This window comes from Staurois parvus, unplaced genomic scaffold (assembly GCF_062004578.1).
Source record: "Staurois parvus isolate SC_StPar_1 unplaced genomic scaffold, SC_StPar_1.0 ptg000209l, whole genome shotgun sequence".
NCBI lineage: Eukaryota > Metazoa > Chordata > Amphibia > Anura > Ranidae > Staurois > Staurois parvus.
In genome coordinates this window covers 709,253-736,320 of record NW_028318005.1, presented here as the reverse complement: position 1 = coordinate 736,320, position 27,068 = coordinate 709,253, and the positions used below count along the sequence as shown (strand labels likewise).

Below are 27,068 nucleotides of genomic sequence, written 5' to 3'. Positions count from 1 at the left end.
AATATCAGTGTCTGCTCCATAGCATTTAGCTGTAATTGCTATGAGCTTATCTCGTACTTTATACATTTATTGTGTACCGCCCTTCAGTAAAGGGAGAGTGTATATTGGGGTACTGTAGTAAAAGCTTAGTCAACTAAAGAGTACACCATAATCTAGCTTTTCTAAAGAAAATTTATTAACTTCATGACCAGGGATCATTGAAACCTAGGTGACCAGAGCAAATTTAGCAGGGTCAGTATGCAATGGTGCACTTGACAAGAACTGTGACAAATTTGCCCACCTAAATCATTTTTACAATATTTTTTAAGGACATATAAGTTTATTATATTAATCTTCTCAAGTTTTTTTTTTTACAGACTGATAAATTTAAAAATATATATTTAAGCATGTATTAATAAATACAGAACTGCATTAAACATTTCAAGTGGTAATAAAACCAAAAGCAAACATTTATTTTATTGCAGCTTAGAAATTCTTAGATGTGATGACAGCCATTTCTTTTTTTTAGGCTTTGTTTCCTTTATTTTTACCTGGTGATCTGCCCAGCAAGTATGTTGTTTTTCAACAGAACAAGCTGTCCTACAGATGTAGTGCTTACAATGATCAGCTTTTATTTACGTTCAGCTTTAATTAGTTAGTGTATATAAGTCTAACACCCCTCCCCAGATTAGCAATACTGCTGTCAAAAGGTGCCCCCTGTGCTCCTTCATCTAGAGTGGAGGCACTTTAATACAGAAGGTGAGTTACTGGCCAGATCACCGGCTGAAAACAAAGGGGGACAGGGCTTTACTTGCTTTGGGGCACTTGCTCCACACATCTATAGAGCACATCACTTTGCTTTATAAAAATGCTTATTACTTTTCCTGACACAGTGTACTGCTCTCCCCATGGTTGTACAGGTACATTATAACTGGGCCCCTTTGCCACTGACACATATAGATTGCAGGGGCAGGAAAAAGCGGCCAGAATCCACACTAGGCACTATTGATTAAGGCAAATACACTTTATAAGAGGCTATGCTTTGTTCTGTTTTTTGATAGCAGTTGGCCTTTGTTCCTTAATTTTCAAACTTATTAGCAATGGTAATCTGTTAAAGGTTGGCAAAATTGCCTAAATTTGCTTTGATCTTTGGCAGCTCAAATAGTCAGGATGAGACAAAGAAGTTGAATTACTAAAGGAATTTTGTTGTGCACAAAAAAAAAAATGTGCCCAATCACAAAAAGCAAATCACTGCAACTTATTTTATCTGCACATTCTCGTAGTTAGAGAGAATCTTCACACAATTTGTGAGTGTTCTCAACTTCTACAGTATGAAGGCTATAATAATTTCATGGCTGAATATCCTGACAATTTCATAAACTAGCAGTGACTGAACCACCCAGCTATTCTGGATAGTTTCATAAATTTAAAGTGATATTAAAGAATTTTTTTTACAACAAACATGTCATTCTTACCTGCTCTGTGTAATGGTTTTGCACAGAGCAGCCCCGATCCTCCTCTTCTGGTGTACATCACCAGTGCCTTCGAGCACCCCACCTCCCCTGGCAAGCCACTTGTTAGGGGGAGTTGCTTGTGCAGTCTCCCTCCTGAGCTACATTTTGTGCATCCATTGACACACACAGTGACTATATTTGACTGACAGCAGCAGAAGCCAATGGCTCTCACTGAGTCCAGTGGGGGGGGGGGGGGCATAGCACTGCTGCTTTTGTGCACAGAACTGGATCAAGATCAAACTCAGATAAGTATTTAGCTGGGGCAGGAGGGGGCTTTGAGGGGGACTGTACCTTAAAGGTATTTACAACTACTTTACCAAGATTTAATGAACACATGATCCCTATGATTAAGTCAAGTACGACGAAACATGTCAGGGTGAGACGGTGCAGCGGACTGGAAGTGGCACAGATATGCAACCGGAAGTGACGTGACGGCGCTCTCTCCGGCAGATCCGGAGGTGGGGAGAGCACCTGCGATATCTGTCTCACTGAAAGGCTATTTTAAATAAGGCTTAACTATGTTTGGAATGTTGTAAGTGCAATATTTTGGCTTATTAAAGTTGTTTACTAATGGTAATACACGACTGGAGTGATTTTCTTTCTCTTTCTATGTAATTATGGAGCGGAATATATATTATGATGGCTACCATTCTAATCATGGGTGATTATTGAAGGAACCTCCTGTTCTTAATATCTTTGGAATCAATGATTTGGAATCTATATAACAAAGTGGAAAAAAGGCTGTGTTCTGATGATCCTGATTTCTGGAATTTATGCAATAAGGCTCATTAAAGGCTAAGTTCTGGTGAGTTCACACCTAAGAGGGGGTGTATGAAAGGCACAGCACGTGGTTTATTTTTTCTTTTCTGCACTGGGAGTGATAGAGGATTCACATTGTGGAAGATATTTTGGACTTTTTTGTGGAATTTATTATTAATCACATTGGACTTATGTTTTATGGTGTTTTTTGGGCACTATTATATTATATATAATTTGTTTGATTTTTAATTGATATTTTTTGTCACATATAATTTATGTCACTCAATATTTGTGTAAATGTGTTAGCACATAGAGACCATCAAAAGGAATTAATGTAACACATATATATAATGCACCGCTAATTATCACCAATATTAGGGGTGATATTTTTTTTAATAAAATGAACACAATTCAAATCTTTGTTACTGAATATTGCACAAACATGCAGAAAATAAAAATAACATTTTTTGGCAGAAAAAAAAAAAGTCTGGTTTGTCTGTTGTGTTACCTTTGTCGCTTTTGTGCTCGTTCCCAGCTGTCCTTTTGTACTTAAGACACAGGTCCTGCCCGCTTGTGTCACATGACTCATTCTGAAAGGGTTCTATAATGGAACACATAAGGCGAAACACACCTTGATCAATGGATGACTTCACATAAGAACTTTGCTTTTCTACGGTATTAATGACTTATCATTTTGTAGACTGTGAACTTTTACAACAAAATCACTTCTAATTATCATTACAAATACCATCATTCCCAATTTCGCTTAATGAACCCCATATTGCCAGAAGTGTTCTGCAAGGACAGCACCAGTTGTGCATCTTTCTCTTTAAAGGGTCATTCCAATGATATTTTGGTTATGGGGGTTACAGATGGAGGCATGTGGGCTTAATAACTGTGCACCTTAATCAAAGAACTGTTACAAGATAAAAAGCAGTGCTCTGAAGCTGGCCATAGATACAGGCTGGAAACCGATACGAAAAATTGTCTCTAATCTTTTGAATATCTGTAGATTGAGATGTGGTACAGTGTGGTTGACCAGAAATGGCAAACATGCACAAAAGCTATTCTTACTGGAAAATCAATTATTCTAACTATATCTCATGACCCCAAATGACTACACTTTTAAGGACCACATTTAAAAGTGAATGAAGAGTTTCAACTGTATTTTAAACATACGGTGAGTGTAAAAGCAATTAACATTATGTAAATGATAACATGAATGTGTGGCAATGTTTTTAAACTTTACTTAATTTATTATATATGTAACTGAGGGTAGCCATTGTCATCTTTGTCTATTACATACCCAGGACCTACTTGCTTTGCAGTGCTACACGGTGGTGTTGAATTACTAAAACTGAAGAGTGCAAAATTTGGTGCAGCTCTGCGGAGAAACCAATCAGCTTCCAGTTTCTTTTGTCAAAGCTTAAATGAACAAGCTGAAGCTAGAAGCTGATTGGCTACCATGCACAGCTGCATCAGACTTCAACCTCATCGTTTCTATTATACTGCTCCTTCTCACAATGCAAGTCTATAGCTGGCCCTTTGAAAACAATGCTCTCCCTGTGTGGCTATCCCGATCACTTTATTTAACAGCTGTCTTTAATACTAATATTATTTAGACAAGCAAGAATAACCTATGTGAGGGTACTAACCTGCGAGGTGAATTATCTAATATGAACAGTTCACCCATGGTAATAGGTTTGCAAAAATTCTCTCTCTACTCTTTTGACTCTATATCCCATAGCCATGAGCTTTACGTACACTTTTGAATAACAGTCTATCGATTGCTAATCTAATACTGCCAATGATAAAGCTTTCCTACATAATTTCTGTATAACTTATTATTTGTACTTCAAAAGCCATATCCTCTGTTGAATAAAAACACTGAACAAGAAAATATGTGAAGGTCATATTAAAATTATTTTAACATGCTAACATATTGGTCGGTCTATAGCAGTGGTCTCCAAACTGCAGCCCGGGGTCGGATGCAGCCCTTTGCTTGCTTTTATCCAGCCCTTGGGGCATTATTCCCCCACCATCAGCAACAGTGGGGCATAGTTCCTGTCACTGACACCAACCATGGGACAGTATTCCTTCTACTGACACCAACAATGGGGCACTATTCCTTCTACTGACACCAACAATAGGGCACTATTCCTTCTACTGACACCAACAATAGGGCACTATTCCTTCTACTGACACCAACAATAGGGCACTATTCCTTCTACTGACACCAACAATAGGGCACTATTCCTTCTACTGACACCAACAATAGGGCACTATTCCTTCTACTGACACCAACAATAGGGCACTATTCCTTCTACTGACTCCAACAATGGGGCACTATTCCTTCTACTGACACCAATGGTGGGACATTATTCCTTCCACTGCCAACAACAATGGGGTATTATTCATCCCACTGACACCAATGATAGGACACTATTCCTCCTACTGACACTAATGATAAAGCACTATTCCGCCCACTGACTCCAATGATGGGGCACTATTCCTTCCACTGACACCAATGATGGGGCACTATTCCTTCCACTGAAAACAATAATGGGGCATTATTCATCCCACTGACACCAATGATAGGACACTATTCCACCTACTGACAGCAATGATGGAGCACTATTCCTCCCACTTATACGAATGATGGGGCACTATTCCTCCCACTGATATGAATGATGGGGCACTATTCTGCCCACTGACACCAATAATGGGACACTATTCCTCCCATTGATACCAGTGATGGGGCACTATTCCTCATACTGACACCAACAATGGGAAACTATTCCTCCCATTGATACCAGTGAAGGGGCACTATATCTCCTGTTAATACCAATGATGAGGCATTGTTTACTCCCACTCCCCAGGACATTTTCTTCTCCCACTGGCCACACTCCGACCCCCCTAAAGTCTGAAGAACAGTAAACTGGCACCTCGTTTTTTCAAAGTTTGGAGACCCCTGGTCTATAGTGTACCTATTGATTAAAAAAATATATATTTTAACGTAAAAGCTGTATTAATAATTCTCAATATATGGTCGTTGAAGACACTCTGGGGTTGATTTACTAAAGGCAAATAGGCTCAGATCTAGAACAATAAGCTTGCTCTAGATCTGAGGGGAACACGCAAGGAAAATAAAAAAAGCAGCATTTTTGTTTGCACATGATTGGATGAAAGTAATCAGCAGAGCTTCGCCTAATTTTACAGCTTCCCCTCGGATATAAAGCAATTGCACTTGCAGTGTACAGACTATTTGCCTTTAGTAAATCAACCCCCCCCCCCCTTATCTCGCCTTTAATAGGTGTTCATATTGGCTCTCTCCTGAACTTCCTGAGAACTTCCCACCTCTTGCAAATTCCTACCGGCCTCTGCATGCAACAAGGATGGGCCAATAGGAATGTGAATAGGAATGGCTTAGCGGCAAGTTCCAACACTCCCTGGAAGTATTAATGAGTTTTGCCTTTCGGAAAAGCCTGGCAATTGGCCATTTCGGGAGGGTTTGGAAGTCGGCTGCAGGAACTAAAGGCCCTTGCACTTTATACCTGTAGCAGTTTTTTTTCAATGTTAGCCTTTTTTAGACTCATTTTCTAATGCTCATTCAAATTAGTATGCTAATTCACTAATATGGCATCTTTATCAAAAGACGCTCCATTTTTATTGGAAGGTGGACCCTGCTTCAGATGCCTTCTCTGATTAAAGATTTTCATTTCTCTAAAATGTACTTCTCCTTGTGTTATACATTTACAAACTTTATTGCAGATCTCCTCTTACTTCTACTGGTAGTTGCAAAGTTGCTTCTATAAATGAATGGCCAGTTTTCAGCACTTTGTGTATTGATGGCTTATATAGTAACACTATGGGAAGGTATCTCATGAGAGGCATAGCTCCCAGTGCAGTAAACTTTTCTTTGTGAACCCTGTGAATATAACAGGTTATTTCTTTTTTTTTGTCAGTTAGCGTTACTGTAAATAAAAAAATACACATTTTATTCTATAATTGTTCTCATTTACAGTATAATGACATTAAAATTACAATTCTGGTACAATGCACTGCAAAGTTATTTACAAATGAATAAAGACATTTAAAAGAAAATTTTGAACACTAAAAAAATTATCACACAAAAAGAGAAAAAAGTAAATGTTAATGGTTCTAAAAAATAGAAAAAAAAACTGCAGAAAAAAAATAACAGCTTATGGGGAAAGGGGGTGAAAGACTTAATTAGAGAGGATTGGGGTTAACTAAATGGTTAACAAGGGGCTAAATCAGAATACACTACATAGTTACATAGTTAGTCTGGCTGAAAAAAGACAAACGTCCATCCAGTTCAACCATTAAAAAAAAAAAAATTTTATAATCCTATTACATTTTTTTTTGTACATCTAAGGTTGCTTGAACTGACATCATATGCAGATCCAAGGTCACCCTTTGATCTGTTATGAATGAAAAAAAGTAAATACAAAGTAACAATACAGTTATGTTGTATTTTTTTAATTGAGCCTCTGTTCAGAAGCATCATGTTAAATTTTGCACAGCAAATCCCGGCTGTCAAAATGCAGGGAGGAGCAGTATGGGAAGAGGCAGCGGGAGACATTATCTACTTCAATTAAGCATTTTCAGGCGTACATCACATGCCCTAAGTCTACAACCCATTAAACTTAAGAAATTTGTTTTGTTACAACATTTTACTGCACTGGGACCTTCAGCTCTACACATATTTAAGTAGCATGTACACTTTTTGCCTATTGCTAATAACTGGACCACTTTCTGAAGCAGGTCATAATGTTTTTGGGAAATCATTTTCTGGCAACCCTTAAGATGCTCTTAACAACAGAAGCATTTCCAGGGATTCCCAATTATGTGATTACTTTGATTGGCTGTACAGTGTTCACGGGTTTGGAAGCTCTCAATCATTGCTAAGTGACCGGGAGCTGTCAGTGATAGTGTGGTCACAGTGCTGTAAGTCAGTGATTGAGCGTGCTTCCAATACAAAGCTACGCATATATGTGGCTGCACCAAAAAAGGCCCACCTCCATGCTGCCACATATATGCACGTAGCCGATGAGAAGGGGTTAAAGTATATGTAAACCTCAAATCTCTTGTAAGCTGTAACATCTTAATGTGATTTCAAAAGTCATTGTGAATAATTATAAATGTGTTGCTTTTGCCAAAATATCTGGGAATTCTGGGATCTTTGGTCAACCACTTGTGTCCCAATTTACTCCTGCTTTTTCTTTTTCCTGCTCATTCTTTCATAAGGGCTTCTAATGGACACAATTAGACAGTACCACACCTATTACAGAAGCATGGTCCACTGTTGCCATCATCAGGAAACCTGTCCTGGGAAATGCCATGCAACTTTTGCTGGGGCAAGTGCATGTAGACAGACTGGGCAAAAAGAGACTGCACTAAATTTGGCATGTAACATAGGAGGGAAAAAGGCTAAATCAACTATTTAATAGAAAATAAAACCGCAACTTTTTATGGTGCACAGTTCTTTAGCAAACAGAATGCCTTTCAGTAAGGGCTCATTCACACCACTGTGCTGCAGTAACTCGTTTCACATATATGCGGCAGTGCGGGCCACGTTTTGCGCGGGCACGAGAGTTCATTCATTTGAATGGACTCCCGTGCCCCATGTCACGCAGGGAAGAAGCCCCTGCACTTCTGAAACCGCAGACCGCATGAAAACCTCGGTTCCCAGTACGGTTGCGTTTTCCAGTGCGGGCGGCATGCCATTAGAACTAATGGCACCCGCCCGTGGGTCCGCACTCCACAGGTTTTCATGCGGACCCACAGCCGCACCACCCACACATATGTGAACCTAGCCTAACACAGGTTTGAGGGTTGGTGCACTGCGGTGCCATTCACTCTTTTCCAAGACACACTTATGTTGCACTGCACTGCACTGCGCTGCAACCCATAGTCATGCATTATATTTCAAAGCAATACAAATGAATGGGCTGCCTTAACACAATGAGCGTTAAATGGACGGATATGATTCACCCTGGTATGAAAGGGCCCTTAGGGTTCAACACCTACATTAACTTAAACAGTGTTATACTTTACATAGCCCTTTGCTTGCCTTTACCTGGCCCATGACGCATTATTCCTCCAACTGACATCAATAATGGGGCACCTTTCCTACCATGACACCATTGACAGAATACTATTCATTCCACTGATATCAACAATGAAGCACTATTACGTTCACTGAAACCAATGATGGGGCATGGTTTACTCCCACTGATGCCGGGGCATTTGTACTCCCACTGGCTACAGTTTGGCCCCCCTAAAGCCTGAAGGACAATAAACTTACCCTATGTTTAGAAAGTTTGGAGACCCCTGCTTTACACCATTGTCACTCCAGTCCTACTTATATTGTTGTCTTGATATTTATTAATTCAGATATAGCAGTCATCACAGAACACCTCTCCACGATGCTATGCAGAGGGCTCTATCTATATCAGTGCTAACATTGGGAGATATTATCAAAAACATGGACTATACCAGCCCAAGTCCTTCATGGTTCCTTCTATCCTTCATTCCCATAGCAACTTATCCCCACCTGACACATTTGGACTAATTTATGAAAACTGGAGCAAAAGTTGGTTTACTTCCCAAAATGAAAAACTATTCTGGTTTAATTTTCAAATCTATGCTAGGAAAAAAAAAAAAAGAATCTCAGCCTCTGCTATGGGCAAAAGCTCCACTTTTCATAAATTCAACCACTACTCACACAAGTCAGTATACAGTTCACACGTACATTTACCTTTGGCAGCTGAGTTATTTTGTGAAGACACAGACGGTCTTCTTTGTGTGAGGAACACCCCGGGGGCCATAGGCTGGGACCCTCGGTTTACTTGGGCTACACCAAACGTACTGACACCGGCCGTGTACTCGTGGTCTGTTAGGCTAGACCCCAAGGATTCCAGCTTTGTGGCTTCAGGAGAACTGCTTTCCTGACATAGTTTATTTGAATTGTTGGGTGAAAGCTTCTTTTTTGTGTTCTTTTTCTTCTTGACCTTTTGTTCCTCCTTTAAGGAAGCAAATTGTTATCATGAGGCTACTTAGAAGTAAAAGTTGGCTTCTGGATAGATCTAGCAAGTGCAAAGTGCTCTAGAAAAGCAAGCTCTAAGAAAAAATAGTGGGCATAGGTAGGCTGTTTGTCTCTTTAGGAAGTAAAGATATGTAGAAAATAAAAAAAATGTTTGATCAGTAGGGTTGCTTGGGAGGAGTTGAAGTAAACCAACAATTTATTTTACAGTTTATAGGGAGTTTTGGCAACATTGTTTAGTAGTAATTACATGACTGTTTGTATTACTTACATTGTGTTATTGTATGATTTTATGTTGGCATTTTCTTTAAAAACACTTATTGCTACTTTAGGGTGCAATGGATCTTATTTCTGTTTGTTTCTGCACAGAAGTTGTCTAACCCAGGGGCGGACTGACCATTTGGAAACTCAGGCACTGCCCGAGGGCCCGGGGTCAGTAGGGGGCCCCATGAGATGCCCCTGGTACCTTTTTCATAGGCTTTTTTGAGTTTGATCCCCTATTGCCTGGGGGCCCCATGAGTTGTCAGTCCGCCCCTGGTCTAACCCAACAGTTTATCAGTACTGTAAATAGGTTGAACATGACCATTTGCATTACTTACATTGTTATAGTTTTATCTTTTTTTGGTGTTTGTTATTCAGACTAGCTGGTTAATTATTGATACTTTTGGATTCCATACAGCTTATTTCTTCTTTGAACAAAACTTTCCACAGAAAAGTTATCTTACCCAAAAAGACTAGTGGACTGATTTGTGGAAACTGGACCACAAGAAAACTACTGCACTCAGCACCCAATCAGATATTATTATATTAAATATATATTTTAATAGCTGTGTGCATCCTAATTTTTCAAGATTGGAAAACGGAGAATATTTAAGTGTCAAATATAGAGGCCCCATTTACACTATGTGTGGCAGAAATTCATGTTCCAGCTCCCAATTTTGAGTGGGAGGTTCTCAGTGATTCTGTGTATCATGCATACGGCACTTATATGGGCTGCCCTATGGGCATTTTTTATGGCAAAGAAGCTTAGGGACCAAATTTTGGCCCTGAGCCAGACACGATTTTACATGCATGTTTTGTCGCTCACCAATTGCGCCAAAATAGAAATGCATTTGGTATACCATTCAGGATCGATGGCACCCAAATGCGTGTCATGTGTTTGCCGCAATTTGGAATTGTCCAAGCATGAACGAGACCTTAGACAAAAGACACTCCCTCGCCACACTCTCAACCATGCAAACAATATGTAGGGACGTCTACATATTTTACCCCACCCATGAGTAAACGGGTGAGATAAATTCCCATTCAACACCATAGTGAGCTGATATTCCCTATTGGAAAGGTATTCTTTTAGCACATGTACACTATTAATTGATTTGGAAAGTTTTTCTTGTTTACTTGTTTTAAGGGAATATACTGTCTTTGTACATATTTTCTAATATATAATTTTCAAGGAAAAAAAATATTTGTATTAACTCAAATTAAGGTAAACAAAATATTGCATAAGAGTATTTTACATTTATTATTACCAGCAAGCAGGCAGAGTACCAGGCTCTGTTTTACCCAGAAGGTTCGCCCTACTCCCTACCTACCAGCACTGCTCATATGGAGCCATATTGAAATTTAATTTGGCAGAGAAGCCTCAAACAGATCAGCTACTATGAGATTGTCTCTTAAGAAACCTTGGAATCTCTGCAAGTTATGTATTAAACATTTATAAGAAAAAAATCAATATAAATATTAAAAAATCTACAACCAATATAAATTAGATTTAAAAACATTCAAATAAAGCTGACTCTGGACCATTGTAGCTTTCCATTAGAGTATAAATGTATTAAAAATAAATGCTGCAGAAAAACAGCCTTTTAGACTCAAGCCTTCAAGTCACAAAAGTGTTTCACATTTGTGTATATGATGATGATATGACGACTTTCTGAAGCACCATCCTAATAAGAGTAGGTACATTTTTTTTTATTGAACTGGGAAATTATTTTCACTAGATGGTCAGCGGCAAACATATTTACTGATTAAATTAATTACAGCATGTGCAGTCACTATGAAATGAATGTTTAAGATAAAATCAATAAAGAGGGGGAAATTTAATTATGAAATTCAAGCATGTTAATCTATTTTTTTTTGGAAAAAAAATTACATACTAACCTTAAAATAAAATTACAACAAATGTTTTCTCTTCTATCATGTGATTTCAAAAACATTTTATGATGCCTTAAATAATGTGCTTAGGCAATCATACTAATTCTTGTATTATTACATGATTCTAATAAAATAATCTTTAATAATCTAATGGTCTTATAGTATGGTCCTGTGATAGCATATTGAGGAATAAATTAGAGGGACTTCTGAACACCAAGCAGATGGATAATGTGCATTTCAAGCTTACTAAATTAATTTATTTAGGATAAAGAGCAAACAAAGCAAATATAAGGGAAAAATAAAGAAAGAAAAGAAAATACAGACAACATAGAAATAATAATCTGAAACTAACAGATTTCCATTTTAACTGAGGATAAAAGCTTTAAAATGTAATCAAACCTACCGTAATTCTAATTTTGTTTTAGACCACATATGCTGTTTATTGACATTCACTTTAATAACTAATTGCAAATGGATATATAGTTTTTATTTCCGTTAAAGTGTAATTCAGGGATAAAAGTAATCTAATCTTTAAACTGATCCCGGCCATCATCTGTAAACATTTTTACTCTGGACTGGTATATTGTATAATTTTTAAAAACAAATTTTTGGTGGTTCAATCAAACCACACATAGGGTGCTATGACTGCATGTGTATGTGCATGTGTGACCTCAAAATGACATTGTGCTGCACATTTTAAAAATTTGTGGCTGTCACCAGGGACGGACTGACCATTTGAGCACTCGGGCACTGCCCGAGGGCCCGGGGTCAGTAGGGGGCCCCATGAGATGCCCCTGCTACCTTTCATTGGCTTTTTCATAGGCGTTTTTGGGTGTGGGCAAGGACACAGGGGCCCCATGATCCCCTATTGCCCGGGGGCCCCATGAGTTGTCAGTCCGCCTCTGGCTGTCACTAAACCAACTCCGTGTATAAGAACTCCCCAACCTAAAGTATCCCGTGCCCCCTGAAGTCTAAATCTAGCTTTACTAGCAGAGAGAAAATACCTGACCACGCGACAGGCTCAGAGCGCCCTGAGAATAGGTAAGTAAAAGCATCTGGGAGTTGGAGAGGTTTAAAAATAAGTTTTATCTTAACTTTAAAGTTCATTCCAGTTTATCACCAAAGCATATAAATACACTTAGAGTCAACATTCTCAAAAAAATACTACGGGTGAAGGTTTAACAAAAAAAAAAAATAGGTTAAATTTTTCCTGCTCTCTATATAAAATAACACAAGTAAGTAAATTAGATCTCTTGTAAGTGGTAAACACCTACCAGGAATTACTGAAAGATAGTCAAGTGCAACCCACTGTAACCTGCGTACTTAACAAATAAGCAAACTACCCAAAAACAAAACAGCTTTCTGTACATGGAATACAGTCAGGTCCATAAATATTGGGACATGGACACAATTCTAACATTTTTGGCTCTATACACCACCACAATGGATTTGAAATGAAATGAACAAGATGTGCTTTAACTGCAGACTGTCAGCTTTAATTGGAGGGTATTTACATCCAAATCAGGTGAACAGTGTAGGAATTACAACAGTTTGCATATGTGCCTCCCACTTGTTAAGGGACCAAAAGTAATGGGACAATTGGCTTCTCAGCTGTTCCATGGCCAGGTGTGTGTTATTCCCTCATTATCCCAATTACAATGAGCAGATAAAAGGTCCAGAGTTCATTTTAAGTGTGCATTTGGAATCTGTTGCTGTCAACTCTCAAGATGAGATCCAAAGAGCTGTCACTATCAGTGAAGCAAGCCATCATTAGGCTGAAAAAACAAAACAAACCCATCAGAGAGATAGCAAAAACATTAGGCGTGGCCAAAACAACTGTTTGGAACATTCTTAAAAAGAAGGTATGCACCGGTGAGCTCAGCAACACCAAAAGACCCGGAAGACCACGGAAAAAAATTGTGGTGGATGACCAAAGAATTCTTTCCCTGGTGAAGAAAACACCCTTCACAACAGTTGGCCAGATCAAGAACACTCTCCAGGAGGTAGGTGTATGTGTGTCAAAGTCAACAATCAAGAGAAGACTTCACCAGAGTGAATACAGAGGGTTCACCACAAGATGGAAACCATTGGTGAGCCTCAAAAACAGGAAGGCCAGATTAGAGTTTGCCAAACGACATCTAAAAAAGCCTTCACAGTTCTGGAACAACATCCTATGGACAGATGAGACCAAGATCAACTTGTACCAGAGTGATGGGAAGAGAAGAGTATGGAGAAGGAAAGGAACTGCTCATGATCCTAAGCATACCACCTCATCAGTGAAGCATGGTGGTGGTAGTGTCATGGCGTAGGCATATATGGCTGCCAATGGAACTGGTTCTCTTGTATTTATTGATGATGTGACTGCTGACAAAAGCAGCAGCATGAATTCTGAAGTGTTTTGGGCAATATTATCTATTCATATTCAGCCAAATGCTTCATAACTCATTGGACGCCGCTTCACAGTGCAGATGGACAATGACCCAAAGCATACTGCAAAAGCAACCAAAGAGTTTTTTAAGGGAAAGAAGTGGAATTTTATGCAATGGCCAAGTCAATCACCTGACCTGAATCCGATTGAGCATGCATTTCACTTGCTGAAGACAAAACTGAAGGGAAAATGCCCCAAGAACAAGCAGGAACTGAAGACAGTTGCAGTAGAGGCCTGGCAGAGCATCACCAGGGATGAAACCCAGCGTCTGGTGATGTCTATGCGTTCTAAAGACTTCAGGCTGTAATTGACTGCAAAGGATTTGCAACCAAGTATTAAAAAGTGAAAGTTTGATTTATGATTATTATTCTGTCCCATTACTTTTGGTCCCTTAACAAGTGGGAGGCACATATGCAAACTGTTGTAATTCCTACACCGTTCACCTGATTTGGATGTTAATACCCACAAATTAAAGCTGACAGTCTGCAGTTAAAGCACATCTTGTTTGTTTCATTTCAAATCCATTGTGGTGGTGTATAGAGCCAAAAATGTTAGAATTGTGTCCATGTCCTAATATTTATGGACCTGACTGTATACAGTATAACCTTGTGATATGTAAACAGAACGGTATACAAAATATTCACTGCTATACTAGTATTAAAATCACAAACCATGTCCATGAGTGCCCTGTGTTTGTCTTCTAAAAGTGGAAGATAAGGTTATCTCGAACCAATGCCGTCTCTTCCTACCTATCCTGCATACCACTTGCCCTCCAGAGGATTTACCCCCCTTCCAGGTCATTTTTCGCAATACGGCACTGCGTTACTTTCACGCGGTCATGCAACGCTGCACCCAAATTAAATTTATGTCCTTTTTTTCCCCACAAATGGCTATTTCCTTCAGTGGTATTTGATCGCCTGTGCGTTTTTAGTTTTTGCGCTATAAACAAAAAAAGACCGACAATTTTGAAAAAAAAAAATAAAATTTTTTGACTTTTTGCTATAAAACATATCCAGTAAAAAAATTTAAACAAATCAAATTTCGTCATAAATTTAGGCCAAAATGTTTTCTGCGACATGTCTTTGCTAAAAAAAAAAAAATCCCAATACATGTAAATTAATTGGTGTTCATGAAAGTTATAGAGTCTACAAATGGCGGTATATATACTGTACACTGCAATTTTTTTTTTTTCATGCTAGTAATGGCAGCGATCAGCAACTTATAACGGGACTGCGGCGGGTATTCTGACACTGGGGGGGAAGGCTGACTGTCACTGACATCCCAAGTGACACTAATACAGTGATCAGTGCTAATAAAAAGCACTGACACTGTACTAATGACACTTGGCAAGAAGGGGTTAACATCTGGGGCGATCAAAGGGTTAACCGTGTGCTGTTTTACTATTTAGTCTGTGTGTGCTTTACTGTGCAAGCATGCTGCTTTGTATTGCTCTGCTACACAGAGCAATACAAAGCAGTGTGCTGGTGCTGACAGGGGAGACATCTGTATTGTTTACATACAGACCTCTCCTCTGTCAGTGTTCCTCAGCGATCGCCGGGTGCCAGTGGGGAATCTCAGGCCGGGACCCAGTGATCGACAGCTGTAGCCACCAATGGCAGTGCGGGTAGGGCGGCGCGCCCCCTTACCTGGTAAAACAAAATCACACACACACACACATATATATATATATTTATATATATATATATATATATAGGGCAGTTGGGAAGCGGCTAGTCTGGTGTAGTCGTATGATCTAGCAGCTCTGGCAGTGGTTGCAGCAGGGAAGAGGAGAGAGCACCGACAACAAATGGATCATGGGAGCCTATGGGTGATATCAGGGCTCCGGGAATTCACAGCTGTTTCAAAGCTGTTCCAAGGCTGCTCATCACATAACCGGACTAGACTAGACTGAAAAAAGGTACATACATAGATCATTTTTACACAGGGTATGCAGGATAGGTAGGAGGAGGGGGTGGAACTATTCTTAGGAATAGTTAAGAGTTGACTAACACAGTGGCTAAGTGGTTAGCACTTCTGCCTATCAGCACTAGAGTCATTGGCTCGAATCCCAACCATGGCACTAGCCTGCCTGGAGTTTTCATGCTCTCTCTGTGTCTGCGTGCGTTTCGTCTGGGTACTCCGGTTTCCTCCCACACTTCAAAGACATTGCTGGGAGGTTATTTGGCTCCTATCTAAATTAGCCCTAGCATGGGAATGTAGGAATGTTAAGGACTTCAGATTGTACACTCCTTGAGGGTTAGGGACTTTTGTGAATGTACAATATATATGTAAAGAGCTGCGTAAACTGATGGCGCTATATAAGTACATCTCCCACGTTTCGTGCATGCGCAATGGGTACATGGAGCCCATTTTTAGGGGTTGTTTTTTCTGAGCAAACCAATTTGAAGCCTAACTCTGAAGCAGCCTGCGTAACCGGTCAGGAAAGGCGCCTCCACAGCCCCAGATCCATTCATGAGGACTTATGCCTACAAATTGATAAGTATTGAATATTCCATTTTGGACTCAGCTCCGATACTATGAACTGCCTTTATTTCAATGGATTCATGCATTATCATGTTTAAAGGGACTGTTCCTTCTACCTTTATGCCCATTGGTTGCCTTTTGAGACAAATCTTGCACATTGCACATGTATGAGGGAGGTTTGTTTATTTGAACCCTCCCTGGGACATCATCCGTACATAATTGGGTGCTAGAGGGAGGTGAAGATTTGTATCATCTATATTGCATTCAAGCACAGTTTGCTTCCTCCTCTGGACTACATTCAGCCATTGTCTTCCACTTGGGTGTGACGGGAGTGACCTTTGGGGGTGGGGGACCCCTGTCTCAGCTCCCCATGTTCCCACCATTATGTGTAAGCCACCCTGTACATGTTAGGGGCACAGGGTGAAATGTCCTAGTATTGTGTATTGGTGTGGGGGTTGTCCATTGTTCACTGCCATGTGTTGCATCTCATTGTTCTATTGTGTCTTGCTGGCCAGCAAACTATTATGGGATGTATGTGTTCCTGTATTGTCTACTGCCATGTGGTTATCCCTTTGTTCTATTGTGTGTCTTGGGTTGGTGGGGGGTGGTTCCTGCAGCCCTTCCCCCTGATGGGAGGACCTGCTGATGTGTTTCCTGTTCCTGGTTGTATTTCCCTGCCCTGTGTATATATCTTGTGTTTGTGTTAAAATAAAGCAGTTGACTTCCTGTCTTAAGAAGAGTCTGGTGCTGTCTATTTCCTGCATGATCAGCGGTGGTGTCCGGCGATTTTGTGTTCGGACAGGGAAGCTGGAGTATAACGGAAATACCCAAGTGCGGTCTGGGTCCGGTTCCGTTACATTGGGCTTTTCAATTTTCTACCACAAGACGCATTGGGTCATCTATACAGTGCATGAGGGAGGTTGATCCTGGTTTCAAAAATTCCTTCTCTGGACTGCACGTCATGTGTACATATTACCTTTCCTCTGCAACATACTTCTCCTTTGAAAGATATAGAATTGTAATACAAGGAACATTTCTCTAACGAGGATTTCATGTGTTTTACCCTATAATACCGAGCTTTGCTGGCCATCATGGGACTATACAGTATATATCTCAACATATGGCCCACAATATCCCCCAAACTTGAGGGGGAATAGTATGAGATCTGTGGAGTGTGGTGCTTTTTTGCTTTGTTTTGTCATGTTTTTAAAATGTTTTCATTAAAGAAGTTGTTTATGAATTTTTTTGACCATCAGCCCATTTATCTGTTAGTATAACACAAACAAATATATAAAAAACCTATGAGTCCTGGTTGGATCCATAACTAATCATTTTAGTTTGGTTCACATGCTATATAAGTTCCTGTAATAAATAATAAACCTTATCTTCCACTTTAGAAAGACACACTAAAACTGACATTCACAAAAAGACACTGATGGGCATTCTTATTGGTTCGGGAACCTTTAATAAGACTTTAATTATTATCCTCTTCCACTGCTGTGTACAATCTGAATACCAGTGCTCCCACAGATATCACGTAAAATGATGACCGTTCTTATATCTGAAGGTCTGCCACGCTTATTTACAAAACTGCATTTCCCATGATCCTCCTCTTTTCATCACAATTTTTCTCTTAGCTTTTCATTTATTGCATTGCCTGGAAGAGGAGGATTGTTGGAGATGGGGCTTTGTAAATAGGTGCTGCAGACCTATAAGAAAGGTCATACATTTATGGAGAGTTAGAGCACTGGTTGTGGGCTTGCACCTTTTAAAGTGAATTGTACATACCGGTGGAAGGAAACAATAATTTAGATGACACATACAGACTGTGGTTGCACAATACTTTCATTTTTATTTGCACAATAATTGGTGATGGTAACACAGCTATAGCAGAGAATATTTTGCATACGGTTTGGTTTATATATAACTAGGGCATATTGCACAGATATCAATTTTGATTTTAGGTGGCTTGTTCATTTGATATGTAGACAGGTTAAAGTGGGTTGTTCTCGATTATTTTCCCAATATTTACTGGTTAACGTGTAACATAACATAGACATAGCACACCTTTCAGTGTCTCCCAATGATCTAAAAGCAGGACGGGCATAGAAAATACATCAAAACACATCACTCTGGTTGTCTGGTTCACAAGATCAGCTGTTTTTGGCCATTCCACGTTTAGAATATAAAACAACGCTAATGACTGTATTGCTGCCGCTGAGAGTCTAAAAAAGTTTACACTTTGACTGGAGTTCTTAAAATAGTAATAAACTGAAAAACCAAAAATGTAATACTGGGGGTCTTGAGAAAAATAGTCTGAGTTTCATCGAAACATTGACAATAAAAACACTGCTGTTTATGATTTTCCTCCTCTGCAAGACCCATGAGTGCCTCTAAACTAGTTTTGGATTTATAAAAATGTAATACTGTATATTGCAGCTTACCAATCATTAGACGTGGTGACTACATTAGTTTTTTTTTGGCTTTTTTCCCTCTGTTTTCCCCTGGTGATCTGGCCAGAAACACACCTCTTGTATTAGAGTGCCCCCACTCTGGATGAAGGGGCACCTTTGGACAGCAGCATTGTCAGTTTGGGGGGCAATGGACTTTTAAATGCACTAGCAGATTTAGATACATTAGCAGATTTAGATATGCTAATAAATTCTATCTGAACTCGAGCTAATACTTTATAGGCATTACAGATATGTTCTTTTTTTTGGGGGGGGGAGGGTTACATAAATAAATAAAAAAAGCTAATGATTGACAGCACCTCTGTCAGTAGTACATGCTTTGTCTTAACCTTCTATCTGCTCATCTGCAGAACAGTGTGTTCTGCTGAAAAAGGACAGACTTACTGGGCAGATCACAGGTGAAAATAAAGGAAAAAAAAGCCTAAAAAAAGGAAAAGTAATACATCTACCACATCGAAGAGTTGGCAAGCTGCAATAAAATAAATATTTGCTTTTGGGGTTAATACTGCATTAAGGTTGCTAAATATAAATGTGTTTTCGTGAGGATTAATATTTTCAACTCTAAAAGAACCATTTAATGCATTGTAAATCTTTTAAATCTTTTTTTTGCATGATTCATACATTTTGGAAACTGAACAAAAAGAATTTATTGTTAAACTACTAATGGAAATTTCTCAACTGTAAAATGCATTTATATATATATATATATATATATATATTGTTTACTGAAATAGTGTGCACAATTATTAGAATTTGGAGATAAGTAGAACTGCTTCGACTGTCTTTTCAATTTAGAACATTATTCATTTCTAAAAGATGTAACATAGCAAAGCTTAGGTGTGAAAGCGAGACTTTCACATCGTCTCACCTGCTGAGACAACTTGGCTGCAGCAGCCGCAAGTCCAGTTTCAATAGAGGCAACCCTCGTACCTTCACGGATAGGCCTGTCTTGTCGGGGTATGGATGGGCCGACTCTTGCTAGATAACAAACATTTAATGTGGAAACAGCATGAATACAATAGCAAACAAAAACCCTAAACAGTCAATCAATACTCAACAATATTTGTTATGAGACTACATTAGCAGCATTTAAATATGTTTTGAAATTTCTTTTATGTGCTCCATGTGTTTCAACCATTAAGCATGAAGAACAATTTGTTGCAATTTGTGCAAGTCGCATCCACAGTATCTCTCTTGTCCTGAGAACAACTGGTATGATTTTGTTTAACAGCCCAGATTTAAATAATCAAATACACATTTATATAAAAATCACAAAACCAAAAGGAAAAATAAAACAAGTATCCACTTCCAGACTAGCGACATACCTGTGTGTTGCTGGACTTTCGGTGGTTATACTGTAGTGATGCCTGCAGCTCCAGGCATCACCCCGGTACCGTTTTTTATAGCCGGTGGCTGGCTCTCTTGTACAAGCAATCAGAGCACCTAACTAGCCGAATGCTAGGAGGGATTTGGGGTTTCACACACCCCAGATCCCTCCATAAAAAATACCTGTCACAGGGGATGTTTACATTGCTTGTGACAGCGATGAAAGTGATTTAAAAAAAAAAATTAAGGTGCAGTTTAAAAATAAAAAAAATTAATTACAAAAAAATTAAAGTTCCCCTACCCTCCAGTGCAAAGGTGAATGCACGCATCGTTCCTGCATGCACGCAAACAGCAATCGTCCCACAATTGTGAGGTATCCCTGTGATTGTCAGATTATGGGCAGTAATTCTAGTGACCTCCTCTGTAAATCTAAAGTGGTAACCTGTAAAGGTTTTTAAAACATTCCCTATGAATAGTAACATTTACCTTGTTTGTCACCGTTGCACCGACGTGTGCAATTTTAAGCGTGAAATGTTTGGTATCTATTTACTCAGTGTACATCATCTTTTATATCTTACAAAAATTGGGTTATGTATTTTTTTTTGCAATAATATTTTTAAAAAAGTGTATTATTTCCCCAAAATTGTGTTTGAAAATCCGCTGCGCAAATACCGTGTGACATTTAAAAAAAAGCAAAAACCACCAATTTATTCTCTAGAGCAGGGGTGTCAAACTGGCGGCCCTCCAGCTGTTGCCAAACTACAAGTCCCATGAGGCATTGCAAGATTGAGAGTTACAAGCATGACTCCCAAAGGCAGAGGAATGATGGGACTTGTAGCTTCGCAACAGCCGGAGAGCCGCCAGTTTGACACCCCTGCTGTACAGCCTCTGCTTTAAAAAAAATATATAATGTTTGGAGGTTATAAGAGGCTTTCTAGAAAAAATACTGATTTTAAAATGTAAACAAAAAGTGCCAAAAATGGCTTGGAACTGAAGTGGGTATTTAGGATTCATGAATGAAACTTCCATTCCTGTAAACACTAATGGTAAGTGATCATTTTCAGGAGAATCCTATTTTTTTGCCTGTTGTGAGAAGAGTTTAGAGGACTGCATCAGGTCCCTAGCCTTTCAGAGACAGGAACCTCACATCAAAAATGCTCGTTATCCAGCAAACAAACCTGGATTTTTCTGAACATAGCTAGTGGCTGATGGATTGTTGATGGGGCAGAAAACAGAAGGTAACAATTGGGAGTGGGGTGTTACAAGTGTTGCCTGCAGACAAAAGAGTAGTCTGAAGAAACGGGTAATTCTGAATCAAAAATTCATTTGTCTCAGAAAGATCACTCATAGGATCTTCAAAAGACAACCATCGAAAGAAAAAATGATCTTGTAGAACTGCAATTTTTCATCTGTTCTGTTCAATAAACAGTCCACTTGCTTCCTTACAAAACAGAATGCAATATAAATTGTATGTACTCAACACTATTTTGCTCCCTGGAATCATGCCGCTATATTTTTTGGATAGCTTATTGTGGTAGGTCAAACCATAACGGTTTGTCTGCTACTGTCGTATGTTAAATAGTAGCTTTGATCCTACTGAAAATCCACACCTGCAGAGCCTACCTGATAGAGATGCATCACTTCCACTGCAAATGTATGCCACTAAGACCTCTGCTTTTCTTATGGAGCAAGTTTTAAACTAGGGCTAGTACTTGGTATCGCTCTTCTTTTGTATTTCGATTGTATGAATATATGCTACTTTATATACTTTATTTTAATCAAATTTTTAAATTTCTAAATTTTTAGCAAAAAAACAAAAACAGAATAAAATACAAGAAATACATAATTTGGAGGACACCAGAGTAACATGTGAAAAAGAATCATACAAAGACAACATTAAGCATGGACATTCCTTCTAACATTTACAGGTTGCAAAAACTTCCCCGTCTGAGCTCTGGAACATACACTGACATATTCTATAATATAATAAATAGGAGAAACAAGAGATACCAGCTTGCCTATTATCATTTATCCATACCTCAAACCTATCACCTCCACTGAAACAGGGAATCTATAAATTACACTTATTTAAAAAGGAAGAGCTACTTTATAAGCTACCAGATCTCCTCAAGCCACAGAGATCTCAACTTTTGGAGAAGGGGTGGAGAAACCGACCTCCTGGCAATTAGTTTTTGTGTGTCTGCAAACAGCATATGTAGTATGCTAATCTAGGATGGATGTATCAAAATAGCTGAGTATAAGAGAGTTACATTCAAAGGGATACCAAATATGGTGTTTAATGTAGAAACAACACCATTCCAGTATCTAAACAACTTTGAACATCCCCATAGGAAATTATTTAGATCTTCTCCTACGTACATATATTTTATATTTCTGGCTTAGCGCTAAAAGACAATAAAACATGAACTTTAAAGTATATACAGTATCTCACAGAAGTGAGTACACCCCTCACATTTTTGTAAATATTTTATTCTATCTTTTCATGTGACAACACTGAAGAAATGACACTTTGTTACAATGTAAAGTAGTGAGTGTACAGCTTGTATAACAGTGTAAATTTGTTGTCCCATCAAAATAACTCAACACACAGCCATTAATGTCTAAACCGCTGGCAACAAAAGTGAGCACACCCCCAAGTGAAAATGTCAAAATTGGGCCCAAAGTGTCAATATTTTGTGTGGCCACCATTATTTTCCAGCACTGCCTTAACCCTCTTGGGCATGGAGTTCACCAGAGCTTCACAGGTTGCCACTGGAGTCCTCTTCCATTCCTCCATGATGACATCACAGAACTGGTGGATGTTAGAGACCTTGCGCTCCTCCACCTTCCGTTTGAGGATGCCCCACAGATGCTCAATAGGGTTTAGGTCTGGAGACATGCTTGGCCAGTCCATCACCTTTACCCTCAGCTTCTTTGGCAAGGCAGTGGTTGTCTTGGAGGTGTGTTTGGGGTAATTATCATGTTGGAATACTGCCCTGCGGCCCAGACTCCAAAGGGAGGGGATCATGCTCTGCTTCAGTATGTCACAGTACATGGTGGCATTCATGGTTCCCTCAATGAACTGTAGCTCCCCAGTGCCGGCAGCACTCATGCAACCCCAGACATGACACTCCCACCACCATGCTTGACTGTAGGCAAGACACACTTGTCTTTGTACTCCTCACCTGGTTGCTGCCACAAGCGCTTGACACCATCTGAACCAAATACGTTTATCTTGGTCTCATCATTTTTTTCAGATCCTAAGAGAGTTCTTTGCCATGAGGTGTCATGATGAACTTCCAGTTGACCAGCAGTGACAGCGATAACACCAAATTTAACACACCTGCTCCCCATTCACACCTGAGACCTTGTAACACTAACGAGTCACATGACACCGGGGAGGGAGAATGGCTAATTGGGCCCAATTTGGACATTTTCACTTAGGGGTGTGCTCACTTTTGTTGCCAGCGGTTTAGACATTAATGGCTGTGTGTTGAGATATTTTGGAGGGTACAGCAAATTTACACTGTTATACAAGCTGTACACTCACTACGTCACATTGTAGTAAAGTGTCATTTCTTCAGTGTTGTCACATGAAAAGATATAATAAATTATTTACAAAAATGTGAGGGGTGTACTCACGTCTGTGAGATGCTGTATAAAGCCAAAACTTTTAGTATGGAAGGCTTACTGTCAATTTTTATTTAGCTGCCTTTGTCCCTTTAGACACACCAGGCCATGACAAGATCTCTCTCCAAAGCCGGGAATGTCTCTTAGACAGTTGGCACCAGAAGTGTCCCCATTGTACGATCACCTCTCTATTTTTATTCTACTGACAGCTTAAAAGTTTAGATTTTCTTCCTACTTTCAGACCAGGTACCGATGTTCACCAGGACAAGTAGATGAGTGACTCTTCCAAGTGGGAACAGACAGCAATAAAAACTTGGCAGAGGTTCTGAACCGTCACCAATCCAAACAAAACTAAAAAAAGTTTTGGGTTTAGATACACTTGAAGAATTCACCCATTATAGGGACACTCTTACCGTTCAGTTCTAGGCTGCTTTCTGTATGGAGTTTACATGCCCCTCCCTTGTCTATATGTGTATCTACCCATATTAAAAAAAACAGCAGGCTAATTTGTTTTAGGGCCCTGCTGTACACACATACATGTAACTGTAGTAAGGACAATAGATATGAGGTTACCCAGGGCTGCATAAAAATCAGCACAAAATAAAGTGAGTTTAAATTATAGTGACAAAGTTCTTTATAGCCCCAATAGCATAAAACATACCAAAACTAGTATAGGTTTCCCCTACAACCCCTGGCTCCATACAGAAGTCCTTGCTATTTTTAAGTGCCCAAGAAGAGATTATTACTTACAAGGGGTTCATATTTGATGGAACACTGTGTGAGGGATCAGAATTTCAATTAATTTCCTTATACAATGACATCACACAATATGGCCTCAGAAATCCCATGAAGTTTCCAGGAAGTACTTTTTTTTCAAACATGTTCGCTAATTCTCCGATGTCTCTATCCAACCCACAGCTCAGCAGCATTTTTTCAGTTGTGACCAGATTGTTAGTATATGATTAAAAAAAAATGCAGTCAGCTTTACCAATGACATAATGTGATGGAATGATGACATGAGACCTTCCTAAGGCTGGCAAAAATCGGTAAAAATATATTGAAGAATAATGTTCCTCTGACATTATTGCTATGACTTCGACCCTTAATAAACTAGTTAAAGCAGTGTGCTTATAGTTTTATTTTTAAATAACTGAAAAAATACTGCTGTATCAGACAGAAGAACAGAGGACTTGGGAGTCTATATTTCAGGAGGATCATAGGAGATGCATGCTCACCTGTGGGGCTATATGGAGCATCATCAGAACATTTTCTCTTCCTTGATCGAGATTTGAACACAGGGTTATCTTCATCTGACTCGAGAGATGGGTAAACTATACAAACAGAGATCAGTGTTATTGGAGTGTACTGCGAAATCTCCACTGCAAATATGGGCTACGTAAAGAGCAATGTGCAAGGTACAGTAACCCAGAGTAAATAACCGCATTAACAGGTTTCATCTGTCTGCCAGTAAAATGTTTTCTATAGGTTTTTCCACTTGGAACATTTGTATTGCATTTGCAGTGCCCTATATAATAAGCATGGTAATAAGCTTAGCTTTCTCCAAGGTGCTCAGTCATAGGTGGGTGATATTAATTAGGACAACACTTAATCAGCTATGGGACTATGCTAAATCTCACTTTTTAGGTACGTCACGCTATTTTGCACACCTCAGTTGAAACAGCTTAAAAGATCAGAAATTTTAAATTAAGTTCAATTATAATGCAATTTGTACAAATCAGCTAAAAATATAATGTATCAAAAATAATATGTTTGGTAGCTTACCACAATTTGGGATGTATAAAGAAGAAGGAGGTCTCAAGAGGATAATTTAAAGTTCAATTTGGACGCATGAAGCTTCTTGCAAATATACAATTTGATATCAAGCATCTCATTATTTTAAAAAATGAGACATTTTAACTGTCTACTGTATTTGTAAACATAATTAGTAGCTACATTAGCAGCTCCTAAATGCCAATTCAATTTGTATGCCAAAATTGAGATTCATAACATTTAAATGGCAGGGGGGGACACTTTTACTACCCACTGCAACAGAAACCTTGAATAGTATCTGTTACAACAGAACAGTTGATGCTGAAGTTCACTAAAGTACTTCTGTCACTTTAAAGCCTAAGGCCTCTTTCACGCACGTGAACTTCACCACTGGATCTGCCTGCTCAGCAGGGAGATCTGTCTGCTGATCCCCGCTGAGCAAACGCATGACAGGTTTGTGTCTGCTCCCCTTATGCACAGCGGATACGGATACAGCCTGCTTTGCTCTACAGGCGGTCGGATGTAAACTGATTACCTGTCCGTTTCCATCTGACTGTCATCTGATCCAATCCACTAGACATCTGATCCCCATCTGCCTGGTTTTAGTGGATTGGATGCAGTCGGATGTAAACAGACACATGTCTGTTTATATCCACAGCTCCATAGAGGGCAATGGATGGTCCGATTGCGTCCGCCTGAAAAATGGAGAGGCGGACCCGATCAGTCTTCCCGTGTGAAAGGAGCCTAACTCCGTCCCTTTCAGTAGCTTGTTTGGACCAGCATGGCCACTCTGTATTAACACTGAGGTGCAGATTGTGATGTCATCTGTCCACCTCTCCATCTCAGCCAATTTAAGGAAGCTTTGTATTAATTCATAGAACACAAAGCTTCTCGTGAGTGGCTCACCCTGAATCTATTTGTCCCAGAAGTGGGATGGGAAGTCCCATCCCACTGCCAGAACACAGCACTGTATACTGTATGTAGCTGAGGCTACATACACTTAATACTGTGCGCCCTGCAAGTGCGCCTATTAGTGCAGTAAATAAGTTGATTGGAACAGTTTATTAAAAGAGCCAAACTATTTAAAGGGACACTAAACATTGAGTTAGACTTTAAAAACCAAATAAAGCTGCTCGCAGTTATAAAGTGCAGGTAGCTGAGGCGGAGATTGTGATGTCATCTGCCCACCTCTCCATCTCAGCCAATTTAAGAAAACTTTGTATTAATTCATAGAACACAAAGCTTCCCGTGAATGGCTCACCCTGAATCTATTTTGTCCCAGGAGTGGGATGGGAAGTCCCATCCCACTGCTGGAACACAGTGCTGTATACTGTACGTAGCTGAGGTTACATACACTTAATACAGTGTGCCCTGGAAGTGCGCCTATTAGTGCAGTAAATAAGTTGCTTGGGACAGTTTATTAAAAGAGCCAAACTATTTAAAGGGACACTAAATATTGAGTTAGACTTTAAAAACCAAATAAAGCT

The 27,068-nt window shown here is 39.4% G+C and overlaps 1 protein-coding gene across 5 annotated transcripts in view; it reads right to left on the bottom strand.

Moving 5' to 3' along the window:
- Positions 1–27,068, bottom strand: part of PHF2 (PHD finger protein 2) — a 412,799-nt gene that overhangs the window by 12,176 nt on the left and 373,555 nt on the right. For 2 of the 5 annotated variants that reach the window (XM_089678677.1, XM_089678678.1), the window contains exons 19-22: positions 25,047–25,142; positions 19,724–19,833; positions 9,034–9,298; positions 2,761–2,853 (exon numbers count right to left, since the gene is read on the bottom strand). In XM_089678677.1, the coding sequence (XP_089534803.1) occupies positions 2,761–2,853; positions 9,034–9,298; positions 19,724–19,833; positions 25,047–25,142 (564 nt within the window). The remainder of the gene's footprint in view (positions 1–2,760; positions 2,854–9,033; positions 9,299–19,723; positions 19,834–25,046; positions 25,143–27,068) is intronic. The other 3 variants (XM_089678680.1, XM_089678679.1, XM_089678681.1) reach the window with 3 other exon arrangements.